General features: G+C 34.9%; 1 protein-coding gene across 4 annotated transcripts in view; it reads left to right on the top strand.

The window, feature by feature from the left end:
- The window catches only part of CNTN1 (contactin 1), a 376,722-nt gene that overhangs the window by 286,719 nt on the left and 76,643 nt on the right, over positions 1-13,360 (top strand). For all 4 annotated transcript variants that reach the window (XM_019934617.3, XM_073788827.1, XM_073788825.1 and 1 more), the window contains one exon: positions 4,673-4,831. In XM_019934617.3, coding sequence (XP_019790176.1) covers positions 4,673-4,831 — 159 coding nt within the window. The remainder of the gene's footprint in view (positions 1-4,672; positions 4,832-13,360) is intronic.

The following is a 13,360-nucleotide window of genomic DNA, read 5'->3' as shown; positions in this document are numbered from 1 at the left end:
AAAAATGCAGGCAAATCCAAGAGAAGCACAGTATAAATGTGCTAGTTATCAGGTAGTTCTCTGCAGGCTTTTTGTGGACAGACACGTTTGGGCTGCATGATTTGAATTTCAAACGGGCTTCTTCTCGCTTTGCCTGGGTTGTACCAGGAAACTTAGTCTCTTGTCTTTTTCTGTACTGTCACAGACCAACTGTTTCATTCTGGCAATAACCTTTCTGAACTGCAGCAACGTTTTGTAAAATGTACAGGTATTGGCTTCAGTGATCTCTAAAGTGTGTGTGACCTGCATTACATAGCCAAATGTTTTCAATATTTGCCTGTAGTCAGTGATTTAATAGTAAAAACATTGAGAACCTAGAAAAATTTAGGAAAAGAGAATATGGATGTGGCCAGTGAAACTGCATTGAACCACAGATGATAAAGGACCATTCTGGCTATTTCCAAAGCCTCCACTATGTAAAAAAAAAAGTGACAGAAAAAAGCCTCAGTAATTATAGACTCCTTTTGCCTGATTTTGAAGAACTCACAATGTAGAAACATAACACTAACAAGGATCTTGATAGACTACTAATTATCCCCCATAGGTGAGATTTTTTGGAGCTTTCTCAGTCAGTAATCTCTGAGAGAGATATTTAAAGCCAGAGAGAAAGGTTATAATGGTGAAAAACAAGAATTGAAAGATAGAAGGTAATGCAAATAAAAAAGGAAGAACAGTCCATAGTGGCAGCCTCTACCTGAAGAAGTACAGAAAGGTAGTGGTTGAACACTATGATATTGAAAAGGAAAAGAAGATGTAAAGAATCAACATTGAAGTCTGTACTGTTAATTTATAAAGGAGGAATTTAGTCAGCTGGACAGGCCTAACACAGTTAGTGATGTCCACACTTAACGACATCTGTCAGCATTTGGAAGAATCGGAAAACAAAAATAGCAGCACTGTTTTATGGATATGACACATAAGCTTAATAAAATGAATATCAGAACTCCAGGGCATGGGGAGTATGCAAGTAGTATAGATAAAACCATATTCATAAAAACTAAAACCAAAAAGCATACTTGGAATAACTTTTTATCCCCTCCTTCCTATCTCTTTTTCTCATTTTCTTCTCTTTCCAACTCCTTTAGTATTTACTAATAGTGAGAACTGATGAAAAGCCTTTGCAGGGTTAGTCAGAGAAATATTCCAGTTCCTTCTTTTTTTATTCCCACTATGGATCATTAATGATAAAAACAAAAGACAGAAAAAAATGGATGAATAAAATAATCTGTCATCTAATATACTTATGCATTTAAAATACAGGTCAAATTCCAAAGGTCCTTTCCCTCTGACCAATTTCTCTGTTTCATGATAATTTAAATTTGGTATATATAGTGTTCTTAGCAATCATTAGCTATCTGCCTGAGGACACCTAAGAAACTGGAAAGGTATACCGATAGAGTAATAGTGAAATAACCTGTATCTAGCTGTCTATTTGCTTACATTTTCCCTAGCTTCAATTCTTTCCTTAAAGATTTCTTGAAAGTGTTTGCACAGTGATGAGAGCTTAAAAAAGAAACAAACAGACTCTGAGTCAGAATTATGTATTGCTTTTTTGTCACTGAAGAAAGAATCAGAAGGACTGCCAGTTCCTAAATGCCTGCCTTTGTGCTGAGGAACTAGTGGCTGCATTATTTCATTTTCTACCACAACACTTTTTTCTCCATTCTGAACAGAAAATCTGAACAAGTAACATCAGCTACACTGCTTAGAAAACCTTCCTTCTGGGAGACAGTGCAGGGCTGGCCCAGTTTGTCTCCATAGAACCACTCTATTTTTTCTGCATCTTGATTCCTTAGTACACATTAGAGGGCCTTCACATCCCCAGCCATTCCTCACCTCCATCAAATTTACTAGAAATACCTTACTTTTGAGTGGAAACAAGTGATAAATGAACAATCGGGTAAACAAATCCCTGTTAATTATTAACAAGTATTACTCCTGTCCTATAGTTCAGATGCCCAGAAAGCTCTTACAGGTGTAACAATAATAACATTAATAGCTAAAATTTACTAAGGACTTCCTGTGGACCAGGCCTAACACTACATTCTTTAAAGGTTTTTTTTCAATCCTAACAACAATCCTATCTGGTCAATTTTTATTACTCCTATTTTATAGATGAGAAAATGAAAGTTGAGTAAATTTGAGAAACTTGCCCAAGATAGATCAAGGAACTGGATTTAAAGTCAAGCCTTTTTTAACTCTAAAATCTCTGCTCTTTAATAGTATATTTTCTCTCAGGTATTTTCTGGGGGATATTTGTATTTAATTACTAGATGGAAAAATCTACTTTATATCAAAGTGAGCCATTACCAAATAATATTGCCACACAGTGGTTTTGGGAATATCAACCAACTCCTTTCCATTTGTTTTCTCAATTTCACCTTCTTATGATGATACAGTATTTCAATACAGATTGTATTGTGAATGACTGTTATGTTTACAGAACTGTCTGAAGGTCAATGTGATAAATTTATTTATGTCTCCACCAAATATTTACTAAGAACTCACTATAGACCAGGCATGTATCAGAGAAAAAAATGCATAAGTATAATTACAGTCTTTTGCTCAAAAATATTGTTCTTCAGTGAATGGGTGACTGGATAAATTATCATGCATATAATGTCCCAACAAATACACTAATAGTATGTGACTTTAATCTGACTTTGCGAAGGTCATTCATTTGCCATCAAAGAACTTCACAGAATAATAGTAGGGAAATGATTTTCACTTTAATGGTAAAAGACTAACCTATGGCAATTTTGCCTTAAATTCCCTTTAACATTTTCTGAATGCCATAACTTTATGCTCAGAAAAGGTGTCTGAATGCCTTCACTATAAGACTTTCTCTTCCTTTTAAAATTTTTATTTTTCATTTCTAATTTTTAATTTTAAAACTCTGAAATATTCCACTCAGTAATTGACTTGGGATGATACTTCATGTGAAATAAGGAACTTGGTGGTTCTGATCAAGAATGTGCATAGTATTTCAATGTGTTTTTTACATATGAAAAATACAATGTGTTCTTTCTGAATATCAAATGTGTTTTATATAATTTATGTGGCTATTTTCATTAATTGTGGATGGTGTATTATTATTACTTTTAATTAACATCAGGAAGTACAAGAATACTATTACAGATTATACATTTACAAAAATTTATTTACCTTTATTGATTTGTTATTTAATTCCAAATAAAATTTACTACCATCAATAGGCTGTGTCCTGTGTTATTTTAATATTAGTAGTAATGCAGTTTTGTCGATCTACACACACGTTTTCCTCCTTGGGACCAACCGCAAGGAAATTGGTGAAGGTTTGTGATGTTCTCTATACCTTTGCAAAGACCAAAGCCCATGCGGAGAAAAAAGACCAAGTAGACAAAGCATCTGATCTGACATTTAAATAGGAAGGCACTTATTTTCAGCTAAAAGATTAAAACTTTGTTTTATTTAATACTTTTTCAACAAAAAAAGTTGCCACTTAAAAAAGTTGTTGATTATTATACTCACTATGCCTATTCAGTTGGGGATGGCCTCCTTTCTGGTACAAAGAAAACAAGTGATGTCACTGTCTGAAATGTCTATTCTAGGAGTTCTCTGGCAACTGAGAGCCTTCTTTAGCATTGTAAGTGATAGATGCCACATTACCACCTAAAGGACGTTTTGTTACAGTTTTACAAAGAAGAAATCATGATGCAAAGTATAAGTATCTTGTATACCATGTATGCCATAATCCTGGCATTCACTACTGTCTATTACTGTTATTTATTTACCGGGCCAATTCACCCTTTTCAAGACAAAGTGCTGTTCAAAATCTAAAAGTTATGTCTCATTTATCTTGTCATCTCTACCACCCAGAACAGTGTTCTCAGTTTAGAGAAGAATATTAATACTGAATTACGAAGCATCTCTGAAAGCCTATTTTTAACATTGTTTTATGTTCTGCAGTAATAATTCTTCTGGCCTAAGACTCTTCAGTATATTATTTGATGTTTTCAGATCATTCCTCATTTATCTGAATTGACAGTTGTTTTCTACATTTTATATAAATAGAAATATTTCTTTTAATATTATTTATTTCTATTAGTTTAACTAACATGAAATGTATTATCCAAAATGATGCATACAAGCATTCTCAGAAATTTCTACTCCAAGTAACATAAATTATCTATAACGTTTAGAATTATATGTCCTGCCTCCTTTTGGATAGACAGAATGAAACATACGACTGACTACCCTCATATCTGGACTGTGCTGTCAGCTCTGATCCATGTATTCAGCAAACATCCATTAACTATCGCTATGCTACAATCTGTTATGTCAGGTTCATTTGATGCCAAATGCATTTTATGAGTCAAGGAGTATCATATGTTTGTTATAATAATAATGCCGTTTTTAAAGGACAGAATTTATCTCCTTTCATAAAAAGAGACATCACGAAAGCATTTAGTAAAAACCATAAACACCATTATTACTGCTTCTTATAGTTTATGTTTAAATGGACTATGACACCACTGATTTCATCGTGTATATGTTCTTTAGATTAATTGCAAAGAGGGCATTTTTGTATTCTAATGTGTACTTAATTCACTAGCTGGGATTCATTGATTCATTACTCAAATTTTCATTTCAGGCCCTCCAGGCCCTCCAGGTGGTCTGAGAATAGAAGACATTAGGGCCACTTCTGTGGGACTTACTTGGAGCCGTGGTTCAGACAATCATAGTCCTATATCTAAATACACTATCCAGACCAAGACTATTCTTTCAGATGACTGGAAAGATGCAAAGACAGGTGAGTTTTTTTTTGTTTGATTAATCTGTTCATATTTTGAGATGAATTTTTTTTTTTTTTTTTTTGCGGTACGCGGGCCTCTCACTGTTGTGGCCTCTCCCGTTGCGGAGCACAGGCTCCAGACGTGCAGGCTCAGCGGCCATGGCTCACAGGCCCAGCCGCTCCGTGGCATGTGGGATCTTCCCGGACCGGGGCACGAACCTGTGTCCCCTGCATCGGCAGGCGGACTCTCAACCACTGCGCCACCAGGGAAGCCCTTGAGATGAATTCTTTCATCAAAAACAAACAAAAAAAAACCTGGATGTTTTAATAATTTTATCATCGACCCTGAAAATTTTCTTAAAACAGACAATCCCAATGTTTTAGTAGTAAAGAAAACCACAGCAAACTAAATGTTTTAAAGCTATAGGGGAAGAAGCAGCATGTCTAAATCTATAATGGGGAAGCAAAGAGAGGTCTCCTGGGTTTCTTATTTGAGCTACGTGTTAAGTCTAAAATGTACTAGGAAAAAATTATAAGGAAGGTAGATTTCGAAAATGGCATCTATAACTTATTATTTATGACCCTTTTTATCCAATTATATAGGCACTATAGTTCTGCATTCTAAAAAAAGGTACAATTAATCATAAAGATTAAGCACCTAAATCTTACTACCATAACTTTTTACTTTCTGAATATGTTCTTATCTGGCTTGAATTTCCTCAAAACAGGTTTTTAAAGAAGTCTAGCACCTCAACCTTTTTTTTTCTCTCATATTAAGATTTTCTAACAGACAAAAACTAATTAAGAGCAAGTGGGTACTTTTCCTTGTGTATAAGTTATTACCATTGCCATTTGTCTTCAAATATCACACATCAGCGTATTTTCTCATAGAACATGAAGGAAGATAGAGGATTGTTTTGATAAAATAACCTGTTTATCTTTGTCATTGTTGACAATATTTTTAACCAAACTTGCAGTTGTTAGAATTTCTTTCACATGCATAAAGAAGAGGCATAGAAATATGTTCTCAGTTGTCACCAGAGGGGAGAAAAAAAAAAAAAAACAAAAGTGAATAGAGTGTTCCTGTTTTTTAAAAAATGAAAAAGAATTAATCCCAGCATATCTTAAACCTGCTCACTTTAATCTTAACATAACAGAATTTATTTGTTTCGCTCCCTGAGAAGTTTTAATTTAGATTCACCTCTTTTTTTTGATAATTTCTTCCTATCATGGGAAATAAATGAAATATAAACTTGAAATCTGTTACAAGGGTTTAGGATATATTTTACCATTAAGTAATTCTCCACATAAGTGTATGAAGTTCAGAAGAATTAGAAACAAGTGAAACATTTCTATTACATTATGCTTGTGAGTGTAAGAATTATCTATAAATATACTTGGCAAAATCAGACCTTTTGAAAAACAATTTTAAAAACCGTATAGATATTTGATAAAGCATGAGCAGTTTCTACTTCTCTAAATAGAATGAAAATGGATGATAATGATAAAACAATGATGATAATTTATATCTAGCCAAATTTACATTAATTATAGATACTAGAGAGCAAATGAAATAAACATATGGTTAAAATTTGGTTTGGCTTTGAAAAAAGAATAATGATTGCAATCATCTCCATTAGTTCTTACCATGCTTACCACATTATGCTTAACATATGGCTCAATTAAAATATGCTTCCCATTAAAAAAATTTTTCCACTATAAATTAAGTTGCATGAGGGGGAAGACTTTTGTTTGATTCACTGTGCTATCCCTAGCAACTAGATCAGAGCCCATAGTGCTCATTCATTAAATACATATTTATTGAACTCCCACTGTGGGCCTGAACCTGTCCTAGATACATAGTTGACCAGCACTGAATAAAACAGAGAGAAAAAAAAAGTCAAAAGAAAAGCCACAACCCTACCTTCAAGGAGCTTACATTCTAGTAGGAGAGATGATAATAAACAACTAATTAAAATATATAATAAGTCACATGGTGATTAGTGATAAAGATAAACAACAGAGAAGGGAGATGGGGAGGCAAGACTTGCATTTAAATAGGATGCTTCTAATATTAGCATAGCCACTCCAATTTGTTATGGTACCTGTTTGCATGTTATATCTTTTACAATTGCCAACCTATTTGTATATTGAATCTAAAGTATATTTTCTGTTGACAGCATATAGTTGGATCTTATTTTTTATCCAGTCTGACAATCTCTGCCTTTTGATTAGATTATATAATCCATTGATATTTAATATTATCATGGATGTAGCTGAATTTATATCTGCCACTGTATTTTTGTTTTCTAAATGTTCCATTTGTTTATGTCATTTTATTTCTTCTTTATTGCTTTCTTTTGCATTAAATGAATATTTTCTAGCATAAAAATTCAACTAATTTAATGAAATTCTCTAAATATAAAAACTTAATGATTACTCTAGAGCTTACCTGGTATAATGGAATTTATCACAATAAACTTCATATTTTTACCAACAATATCAGAGAGATATAGAAACATTACTCTTAGCACTATTCCATTCTGCCCCTTTTTTGTGCTATGGATTATTATTCATACAGCTATATTATATATATTTTACACCTATGTATGTTGCAAATTCAATAAACTGCTGAAATTGCTTTCTATAATTTGAATGTCTTTTAAAGAAGCTAAGAGAAGAAAGGAAAACAAGTATATATTTATAGTTTGTTATATTAAGTAACATATTAAATATTTAACATTTCTGATCCTCCTCATTTGTTTCTGTCAATTTGAATTATCATCTTATGTTATTTTCTTACTGTAATACAACTTCGCTTCTACCTGTCCCTTAAAGTTATGTCAAATATATTACATTTCTATATGCTGTAAGCCCAACAACACAATTTTATTACATACACACACTGTATATATACATTTATACATATGTATATGTGTATGGGTAGATGCATAAGTAGATAGATAAAGATAGATAAATAGATATTCTCTACAATGGCCTTTAAATCAGATAAGAGAAGAAAGAAGAAATATGTATTTATACTTTTCTAATTACATAATTACCTTTACCAGTGCTCCTTATTTTTTTGGGATGTTTTTTTCAAATTACTGTCAATGGTCAACTGCTTTCAGCCTGAAGAACTTTTTGGAATATTTCTTGTAAGTCAGGTCTGCTCCCAACAAATTCTGTTTTTGTTTATCTGGGAATGTCTTTATTTTGCTTTCATTTTTAAAAGGTAGTTTTATTTTCTTGGTTGACAGCTTTTTTCCCCCCTTTATGCCCCTGGTGATAAAGGGCATCTTGGATGGAAGTTCTTTTCTATTCTCAGTTGCTGAAAGTTGTTTCTAAGTCCTTCATACTTACCAATATATTTTCTATTTCTGGGTTTTCCATTGCTTTCTGTAGAACTGGATTTCTATCTGTTATAATTTTTCTAAGTAAGGAACTTCTTTTAACATGTCTAACTCTTCAGGTTGCTGAAGTCAAAGACCTTCAGCTTTTTTTTACACTAACAAATAGTTTTCTTTTAATATTTAAGTGATTTTTTGGATATATGTTCTAAGCTGCTTTTTTTGAGCACTTAATAAAGTGTCTTTGTCTTTTTGCCTTCATTGTTTCTGACAAGAAGTCAACTATTCTTTTTACCTTATATTCCTGTATTTAATGTGTCCATATTCTCTAGCTGCTCTCAAGATTTCCCTTTGTATTTGCTTTTCAGCTTGATGAGAATATATTTATCCAGATGCAGTTTACTGGCATCTTAGACCTTTGAGGTGATATCTTCCTTCAGCCTTGGAAATTCTCAGACATTATCCCTTTAGATATTCCTCTGTCCCACTCTCGCTCTTCTTGGTCTCTAGTGAAATATATGTTAGATTGTTTGATGTGTTCCACAGATCGTGGACACTGTGTGTGTGTGTGTGTGTGTGTGTGTGTGTGTGTGTGTGTGTGTGTTGATTGATTTTCAAACATTGTGTGTAAAAGAACAGAAGAGGCTGAGTAAATATTTTTTCCCAGGAAAATTCATGTCATTCTTTCAGGGGTTGAGTCAATCTAATCTGTCATTGAGATGATCTGAGCTTTGCTGTTAAATTCAGTTCTATACAGGCTTTAATAAGTGTTTTGAGTACAGGATCACAACCTTTCCCCCATATTGCATGTCTGGAGGTTTTCCAGTCTTCCTATCAGACTTCAGCTTTCTTCTCCAGCTTGGACAACAGAGAGAGCTCTTGCTCCTCCCCTGCTCCTGCCCCAGACAGCTGTTGTCTGATAATCAGTCTAAAGCACAGAGTGCTGGGACGGTGGGGGAGAATTTTCTCAGTTCTCCTATCCTTCCCTCAGACTTCACAGATCCAAAGCACCTGCTCCTCAGATGGGAGGCAAATCTCTGTTACCCTCTTACCACTCACCCAGCCACACGTGGGCACTCACTTATATCCAGTGTAAGGCTCAGAGTGCATGCAGGGTCTCAATTTTCCTGCTGTGCTCTTAGATTTGAGCAGATCTGAGGTGTCTGTGCCTTTAAGGGTGGTCTCTCAGCACTCTTGTCCGGCTTCCGAACTTTCTTGAATGCATCTGGTAAAGCCTACGGAGAAAGAATTAGTCAACAGATAAGGACTCTCCTTGATTTGGGGCTCCCAGGGATTCAAAATAGCCATGCCAGACTGCACTTTATCTTTAAATATCTATGAAAAGTTAAACTGCCTTTTTCTTATGAACGTCTATGACTAAATCCTCCTCTCCCCATGACTCTACTGATGATGACTTTAGTTCATTGGATTTCTTCACAAACTCAGCTCTCCAATGGCCTCTAAAAAAAAACTATTATTTTGTAGATTATCTTGCATGTTCTTCCTGTTTGTTGGTCAGTAAAGTTATTGTGACTGTGTTCTAAGTGGAAGTGGAAAAAAAAAATTATAGCCAATGTAGAAATAAAAATCACGTGGTTCTTATTTACAGTGGTGTCCACTGAAAAAAGAAGGTATAGGATTAAATTCAATTTCATGCAGGTAATTAGTTAAGGTGTCCAATAAATATTTTTCAAAGATACCAACTTTCAGCATTCCAATGATTAAATTTAGAATAATGAGAATAATAGACTGTAGATCTTTAAAACAATCAACTGTAAGCATTACTTCTCTGGAACATTTTTGGGGATGGACAACAGAAACCTGATACCATTCCTAGGGTTCTACAAGATGCTCAGGTCACGTTTAGAATGTGTGTTGGATTCCGTGCTGCTACTTTCAGAGGAAGAAATATAGAATATTCTTGGTGATGGTGTGTGTGTGTGTGTGTGTGTGTGTGTGTGTGTGTGTGTGTTTGTGTGGAAAAGGAATGTTGGCCAGAATATAAAATGGCCTGGAAACTGTGCTATGAGGAGCAATTGAGAGAACCTCAGATATGTTCTTGAAAAAGGAGAAGAAAAGTGTCTTTATATTTAAAGTTTTGTCTTGTGGAAGACTAGAATTAATTGTTACCAATCCTCTGCAATTTTCGTCGTGGCACATAAATGTTCCTCTGAATTTTAGATTATTTCCTCAGAATAGACGTTTGTGAGTTAAATTATTGAGTGTACGCATGCTTAAGCCCATGAGCTTACTACAAAATTACGCTGTAGAAAGGTGGAATAAGTTTTATTCCAATCAACAATATATAAGTGTCTCTTCCACCATACCTTTACTTAGTATTTTCTTTTTAAATCTTTGTCAAATTGATAGGTTAAAAAAATGAAAAAGCATTAGGCTCCTTGTAGGACATTTACATTTTAGAATTTACTGTTTTATTTTTTGCCTTTCCATAGCTTCACTTTTGTTGCTCTTATTTCAAAGATAAACTTCTGGGTTTTTATGAGGCAGCATGCAAACTTTCCATAGAGAAGAAACAATGAATCACATTATCTGGGAATTCAGAGAACAATCCGATTCTCTTTCTCTGCAAGGAACATTGTCACACCTCTGGCTCTTCTCTGAGTCCTGCCAGATGATCTACAGGTTGGGTCTAGAGCCTCTAACATCACACTGAGTAGTTGTGTCAGAGCCAGAGAGAGGCCTTTAATTGTCCATTTTCATTCTGAAACAATGGACCAACTTTTTCAGCTAGATCCCCAAGTGGGTAATTCTTTCTGAATAGTTCCAAATACTTGGGTTTTAGATTTAGATGGAGGATCCTAAGGGTTCAAACTGTATTTAAACCCCGAGGAAATAGCAGAACTCACTATGGCAACTTCCAAGAATCTAGAACAGGTGTGATTATATTGCCTGGAGTTATTTTTGAAACATCTGCTTTTTAGTCTGGAGGTCATTGTGCCTAGTTCTGAAGCTGCTCAGGGAACTAGTTGTTGTGGTCTGAAGGCAGAGCACCACAAAGCATGGTTGCCAGGCAATTGTGACTATTGGCCTTGGGATACCCATGAGGCTTGCTTCTCTTTTCCTCCAAAGAATAGTCAGAATTTTTTTTATTCTGAGCCTTATGGACTAAAGGTATTTGAAAATAGACCTGTAGATTAGTACTCATGGCTGGTTATCAAAATAAAACCTTCTAAAGGGGGTCTTTTGACCTGAATATTAAAGTAAGGAGTATGTCTCTTATTCTGTATCCCTTTGCTTGAAATTTACACTTAGAAGTAAAACCAAGATTCAAATAGCTACCAGGTTAATATACAACATTTTAGTTTTTTATAGAAAGAAGCCTCTGACAGCCTTTATACAGTTAAAATATGATTTCCAAAACTGAAATTGTCTGTAAAAAGTGGCCTGACTCAGAAATGACCCAGTTAAAACTCAGGAACTTGAGACCACAGTCCTGATTCCTGGTACTTGCCTCTATTTTGCCAAGTACTCTCCTCTCTTTCTGACTCCAGGAATAGCAAACAGGTTGCAAGGAACTTGGCTGAAGAGAGGGAACACAAAGTCCCTCTTCTCCTGATTATTGTGCATTTGGCTTGGAGCAAGAATCTCTTTCCAAAGCAAAGATGACCTTTGCTTCCAACCTATCTATGTGGGTGGTTTTGGAAAAATAAAATCCATCCAATAGTTCCTACCAGGGCTGAAGGGGTTGGAGAAGGTACAAATCCTTTTATAGGGACATTTAAGGCTCAGAATAAAATAAATAAAAATGTGTACTAGAGGTAAAACACAGTAGCAGTGGAGGAGAGAAATTGAAAAGGATCAAATCAGAGTTAAAGAGGGTGGGAGAGAGCTTAAGAGGATGGCGATGAGGTCTACCCTCTGCTTTAGACAGGGCAGGATGATTTATGAGCTAACTACAGGCATAAGAGCCATAGAGCATGGATATTTTGTAGTGGGACAAGGTAACAGAGTGCCCTCTTTTCTTCTACAAGTTGCCTGCCTGATTCAGGGTTGAAGGAGACAATAAAGTTATACACACGGTTGTGCTTCTTGCATTAAGACATTGTCGACTCTAAATAAGCACAACTTTTGTATTTGTAGTTTATTTGTATCTTTTACAAATATTTATAAAGTACTTCTACTTACAAAACATCATTCTAGGTGTACCAGGCACTGAGTGGTTCCCAAACATGAATAAGAAGTAAAAGAAACATATGTATGTCCATAAATAATAACCAGGAACAAACAAGGGGCAACATAGAGACATATTATAGGTGTGGCCTGGTATGGACATAGCCGGTCTTGAAGTTCAAGTTGTAAAGTGGTGATATGGGCTACCGAGCTCAAGATTGGACTGGAAAAAAGTTAGAAAGAAAACTTTTAAACCCTGTTTCTTATGATGTGGTATGCATCCAAAGTCCTGTCCCCTCTGGGGAAGGAAAGCAGGCCATATACAGAGCCATTTTTAATTCTAAATACATTTTTATAAAATGATTGGCTTTAGTCATTTTTTGCTAAGTTAGCCCTATTACTTATATAAATGGTTTTATAGAGGGGGTATTATAAAGATATGTCAAAAACTTATTTGTTTTAGATACTTATTTTCTCATAAGTATTGATGTCAGTGTGTATTAACAATGATCATAATTGGTTTTGTTCTAAAAAGAGAGGTGTTCACAACTGTTAGCTATCCTTTTAGACTATATTATTAACTTATAGATATCAAATTCTTTCCTTAATCATTTGGAAGTTACATTCTGGAAGTCCATCTTCCTAACATCCACTTCCAGCTTCCCCTTTTGAAAGTTGTTTGCATCACTGTGTCAAGGGTTTCCCACTGAGGTCTGTCTTCTCATGGTTGTAACTCCAAGGCTTTCTGCTTATTCATCTTCCTCTCTTCATCTCAGACTTCATTTAGTCACAGGCCTTACTCCTCATCTGGAATCTAAAACCTACCCTAAAATGACACCAGTTGACTTTTCTTTCTTTTTCTCTCCCCATTCTTCCAAATGTTTTCTGTAGTAAAGTATGAATTTCTACCCTTTGAACATATTCCTGATCTTCCATTTGTTTGGAGATATTTTCATACTGGATCCTCATACATGCTCAGAATCAGTCTGTCAGCTGTAGTTTTCACTGCACATCCATCTGGCTCTTCCTGCCTGATCCAGCCTTCACCTGCCCCTACTTGTTGACT

The sequence above is a fragment of the Tursiops truncatus genome, chromosome 11 (genome assembly GCF_011762595.2).
Source record: "Tursiops truncatus isolate mTurTru1 chromosome 11, mTurTru1.mat.Y, whole genome shotgun sequence".
Lineage (NCBI taxonomy): Eukaryota > Metazoa > Chordata > Mammalia > Artiodactyla > Delphinidae > Tursiops > Tursiops truncatus.
This window is presented reverse-complemented; position numbering and strand designations above follow the sequence as displayed.